General features: G+C 40.7%; 1 protein-coding gene across 1 annotated transcript in view; it reads left to right on the forward strand.

The window, feature by feature from the left end:
* PTN (pleiotrophin) overlaps window positions 1–6,000 on the forward strand; it is a 102,269-nt gene that overhangs the window by 73,765 nt on the left and 22,504 nt on the right. The window contains exon 2 of the mRNA XM_024195723.1: window positions 2,497–2,606. Within this exon, the coding sequence (XP_024051491.1) occupies window positions 2,498–2,606 (109 nt within the window). The 5' untranslated portion in view covers window position 2,497. The remainder of the gene's footprint in view (window positions 1–2,496; window positions 2,607–6,000) is intronic.

A 6,000-nucleotide genomic window follows, 5' to 3' on the forward strand; every position in this document is an offset into this window, starting at 1 on the left:
ACCTATATAACGGAATAGAGAATGATTGCCTTGCTATAGGGTTTTGACCTATCCTATAGAATTCTACAGTAGGAATATAGGATGGCTCCAGAAAATCAGGTCACTATTTGTATTCTTCAATTTAAAAACGCTTTAAGGGCTGGATTCAGTGCTCGCTGAAGTCAGTGCGAGTCTTTACAGGTGAAAGGCCCCAAATGAAAGCAGTACCCGTGAATGCTGCCAGATTGTTAGCCCAGAGAGGGAAATTCTCTATATATCTGGACAACAGACTGTGCACAGGCAGCCACAGTGTGAGCGTTCCCCACATATTACATGCCCCGCTACTAATGTGCTTCAGTCTTGAACTGTAAGGACTACGTAGAGGTAATTCAGCCTCCATGCCCATTTATTCCTTGGCTACTTTGCTGAAAATGCCACAAGGTATCAAGGGCACCCATTAGTGCCACCTGTCTTGTTGGTGTTTGTGTTAGGGACACCACTCCATCAAGAACTGGACTGACACTAATAGATCACTGATTCATTGCTAGATCAAAATTTGTCTCCCTTGGAAAATGTTGATGTTTCATTTAAAAGAAAATAATCCCTCCAAACCCAAAAACGTAAAAAATGTTGCCTGATAACTTCTGAAACTAAAAAAAGTCAGTTTTCAGATGGAAAAATCAAAAATTTTCATGGAGGCAGACACTTTCCATGAAATTGTTCATGTAGTCAAAACCCCCGTTTTCTACTGAAATTTTTTTTATCCTTATCACAGAAATGATTTACCTGACTCAGTTTTTTGGGAAACAGAAACAAATTTCATTTCACGTTGACTTAAAAGAATATTTTTTTTGTTTCTTCTTACTGAAACAAAATGAAAAAAAAAAAACAGAACATTTTGGGTTGAAAGAAACATTTTGTTTGACCTGAAATGAAACAGTTAGTATTTTTTACTCCCTTAAAAAAAAAAACCTGACTACATTTTGAAATGCAATGTCATTTTGAAACAAAAAGCCAAAATGTTTCATTGTGAAAATGTCAAAATGAAATATTTTGACTTTTTTGAATCCCCCCCCCCATTTTTTTCCAGGTGAAGCGTTTTGCTGAATTCAACCCAAATTCATGAATAGTTTCAGTCAACCTGTAACTGCATTTTTCAGCGAATAAATAATTTATCCCCAAAATTTCATGCAACTCTATTTGTAATATAAATTTGGTTGCATTTTAAGGCTATCTTGGTAGCTGGACCTTCTAGTCACTTCCTCCTAGGCAGCAAATGCCTAAACCGCAGCACAAAATGCAGCAAGGCAGGGTGAAAGAGGAAATGGCTCTTGCCTGAAAAGCTTTGCAGAAGCTTTGTTTGGAACATCAGACCTGCACAGTCAACCAGTCCTGGTCGTTGTGCAGTGATTCAGCTGGGTGGCTAGGAAGTGAAATTTCACCACTGAGCAAATACATTTTGATTCATATTTGTATTTTGCCCCTCAAGTCCAGAGCTGAGCATCACTTAGCATGGCTAGTTGTGTGGTCTAGTCCAGGGGAAAACACTTTCTGTTTGTGCTTTGCCCATTCTGGGCATGTTAGTTCAACCCATTTTATACATAGATATTAATTTGAGGAGAAGGAAAAGTGTAAGTATGACCTGGGAGCTCTAACGAGGTATGGTCAATGATGATTCATATATCGCTTTTCATCTATATAATCTTCCTCAAAGAAACCTAAAGCACTTTGACATAATTTATATGTTCAAACACCCTCTTGAACCTTGGCTAGACAGTTAAGTAGCATTGTCCTCCTTTTACAGATGGGTAAATTGAGGCACACGTTAAGTAATTTGCTCAATATTGCATTATGAATTTGTTACCGATCTGAGAATAGAATCAAGGAATCCTTACTCTGTGTCCTACTTTAATCATTAGTCTATAATTTCTCCCAAATTTCTGCCACTTGTGCAATTATAAAATAATTACTGTATTATCTATGAGAGACAAGGTGGGTGAGCTAATCTCTTTTATTGGGCCAACTTCTGTTGGTGAGAGAGACAAGCTTTTGAGCCACACAGAACTCTTCTTCAGGTCTCTTTCACCAACAGAAGTCGATCCAATAAAATATGTTACCTCACCCACCTTGTCTCTCTCATATCCTGGGAATGACACGGCTACAACTACACTTCATATACATCTACCCTACATGGTAAAACCGAAGTGCTGCATTGGGAATGCAGTGGATTTGGGATGAAAATGGTAAATAGGGTATTTCAGCTATAAAGAAGATTTGAAAGACTTTGTCTTCTGTGCAGGAAGTGGAAAACTCTGTACACATTTGGCCAACGGTTAATCCTTTGCTTTATCTGTTTGAGCTCCTCTTGTCCCTAAGTATAGCTGCACAGAAATGCATAGTCTCACCATTTGGTAGTACCCCTCTATTAGAACGTTTGATTGGAGTTTTTCTCTCAAGCAGTCTGACATACCTTTCCCTATGTACCCTTTCTGAATCTGACCATACTTTTTTTTTCAGAATGCAGCAGCAACAACAACAGCGCCGAATGTTCACAGCTGCCCTCTTGGCGTTCATTTTCATTCTGGCAGCCATGGGTACTACTGAGGCTGGCAAAAAAGAAAAACCAGGTAAGGTACAATGTAATCAATTGTGCAGTAGATATGGGGGTGGAGGGTAGCAGAGAGGGCCTAGGACCAGATCTTGCACTACTGAAGTCAATGATAGTTTTGTTATTGACTTCGGTGGGGTTAGGATCAAGCTCCTAGTGTCTAAGGCCTAGATCCTCAAAGGTATTTAGGAATCAAATGCCCACTAAAATCTATTTTGGAATTCAATGGGAATTAGATGCCTAAATATATTTGAGGATTTAGGCCAAAATGTCTTCTTGTATTTATCAGTATGTTTCACATACTTTTTTTCCTCTGTATTTTACATTTGGGATGCATGGACTTGTTTCTCCCCATCAACTAATTAAAAGAAAATAATTTGTTACATGTGAGGGGGTTTCTTGAGTACCATTTGCTTCTTCTCCATTGGATAGGTGTGACATTTCATCCCACCTCAGAGTCCAAACCCGGCTGGCACAAACCCGAGTTACAGATCCATCCATGACTGAAAAAAATATTTGCCAACAGAACAAGACCTTAGCGATAGTTAGGGAGAAGATTCCCTGAATTATTCATTTCCTTTTGATACAAAGATGGAAAAACAAAAAAGAGAATCTAACCTGGATTTGGTGCCCAGCTGGAATGGATTTTTGGATTTGCCTCTTATTTTATGTCGGCCTTTTCCTTGCTTCAGAATTTCTGTCACCTAGCCTGAGGACATATGTCCGTATTGTAAACCTGTGCACTGTTTGACAAAAGTGACAGACTGTGCTCATGAAAGAGCCAGTGTTAGGAGGGGATAATGCACATTGCTGTTAAGGTGCATTGGCAGAACTGTATAGATGGGTAGGTCTAGAATAGCAAGGAATTCTGCAGCTCAAGACTGAGGTGTATTGCCAGGAATGTCCATGAAGACACAAGATTTAGAAAGCAGGGATTATTACAGATTAAGTCTGAAATCCATTGGTGATTTGTGAGTGTGAGATTGAGTCTGGAATAACAGGGTGCTGCATATGAGGACTGAGATACATTTCCGTAACGTGGGGGACCCAGAACTAAAATGAATAGCAGGAGTCACTGCAAAGCTGGACTGAAGTACAGTTGGGGAACTGTGTGTGTGGTTGGACTGGGGCAGGGACCAGGACTGGAAAAGCAGGGATGCTGCCGGTCAGGAATATAGTAGGTTGAGAGAGCTGTGTGTGGTGCCCAGAAATGGAATAGCTGAACAGAGTGGCATTTGGATTAAGGTACATTAGGAAGTCTGTGTATTACATACTATTTCCTAGTACAGAATGTCTGGGGTATTGCATGCCAAGACTTAATTCACTCTCTCTTTTCCCTGAGGTAGATTCCACCGATAGAAGAATGTCAAAGTCTTTCAGTTTTGTTATGAAATTCAGGATAATCATTAACTTTTTGACACACAGAGTAGGGATTTGCTGCAGTGACATGTTTTCATTTAAATGGGAGTACAGAAATTAGTTTCTGTGAAAGCTGCCAGTTTGACAGCTGTGAGGACTGAAGTTCTCTTTTTAATCAAGGGACAGGTATGGCATGGCAGCACCAGTACAGCCTTCCTCAGCACTGCCCTGGACTCAAGCTCTCTTGGGCTATTGGAGAGGTTCCCAGTAGGGTTGAGTGTGTGGTTCACTCACCTTGCTCTTTTGTTGGCCTCTCTGAATTAGAGTGGCCACTCTCACATTCCCAGAACATCAGACATTCTGGCACTTCTGGGAATGGCGTGGGCCCGCCCCTGCCGATGTGACCCTGCCCACGCTGGCATGACCTCACACACATGGTGCGTGTGTGTGGTCATTCTGGCAGGGGCAGAGTGGCACATTCTTCAAAATGGCGTCCTCTGTCCGATCCCGGATATAATCACGTCTGGTTTTGTCTCAGTACTGGATGAGGGACAACTTGGACAAGCCACACATAAAGAGGACTGTCTGGTTTAAAACCGCATGAATGCCTTACCTACTCTGATTATACTAACAACAAAGATCCCGCTTATGTGACATGGAAACCCATCCATTAGGAATTGGACTAAGACTTTGTTTCACGTAGAACCTTACAAACACACATCTGGTGTAACTGCTTTTGATCAGCAGTGACCCAGTCCTCATTTTAAATAGAGACAGTCCTGAGCTGGAAAACTCAGACCTAGATTTCAAATCTGGATGTTTCCAACTCTTCTGCTTTTTATCATGAGAGTCATGATTTTTGGCATTTTTCTTTAAGCCCTACGGCTGTGAGACCTGTGAATATTTCAGAATCTGAGCTTTCATTTCAGAACAGACAGTACATTTCTAGCCATTGTGGATATGGCGAAATAATGGAAAATATGAACCGTAAAGGTGCAAAAACTGGAAGGCAAATAAAAGAGCTCAAATATATTATTTAAAACATCTTATAATATTTTGAGGCCTGACTCATGATTTTTGAATACTAGGAGTTGGCAGTTGGGCTAATCTCTCTCAGTGGACTAAGATCATGCAACATGAATTGAAGACCAGTTTCTTACCAGCACTCTTGTGCACTGGATCTTTATAACACCTATTTTTGGAGGTGTTTGGATATGTTTTGGGCCATTATAAAAGTAGGAGGGTAGCCATCAGTAATGAAATTTGTATCCATGTTCAGATATACTGACACATCCTTCCCCTGCTAGCTTATGTCTCTGCCTCCAAAATTCAGAGTGTGTTCCGACATGAAGTATAGTATACAACAAAGATAAAAGGCCTGTACCCCATTTCCTGTCCTTTGAGTGTGGGTGAACACTTTTCACAAATCGCTCAGTCCTTATCCACAAAGGAAACCTGCACAACACCTTCAAAAGTTGAGCCTGGGAGCTTACATTCATAGCTTTGTTAGACACTAAAAATCATGGACTAAATAGAGACACTGGATTTTATGACCTTTTATAATAACTATAATCCACTAAGCCCCACTCTCCACAGCTTGTTTTTATTTTTATTTTTATTTATTGCCCCTCATTTCCCACCTATGACTGGGGAGGTGTTAACTGGCCACTCCACCCTGAATGGTCCTTGGAAATACGTGTTTACTGCTTATGCTAAACAATCTGCTCCACCTTGTATTTAGCTGTGCCACTGAGTACATTTCCCAGACCTGAAGAAGAGCGCTGTGTAAACTGGAAAGCTTGTATCTCTCACTAACAGAAGTTGGTCCAATAAAAGATATTACCTCACCCACGTTGTCACTCTAATATCCTGGAACCAGCATGGCTACAACAACACTGCATACACCAAATCCCCCTTGAAACACCATATTAATGCATAAACTTCTGGCCCATGTGGTACTTGGTATTTAATCTGAAAATGTTGATATGCCACCAGCAGGGGCAGAACGTCCTCTTTTGTGAGTGTGTGTGTACGTAGATCAGTGATCCCTGATA

This window comes from Terrapene carolina, unplaced genomic scaffold, assembly GCF_002925995.2.
Source record: "Terrapene carolina triunguis isolate 2854851 unplaced genomic scaffold, T_m_triunguis-2.0 Scaffold247, whole genome shotgun sequence".
Taxonomy (NCBI): domain Eukaryota; kingdom Metazoa; phylum Chordata; order Testudines; family Emydidae; genus Terrapene; species Terrapene triunguis.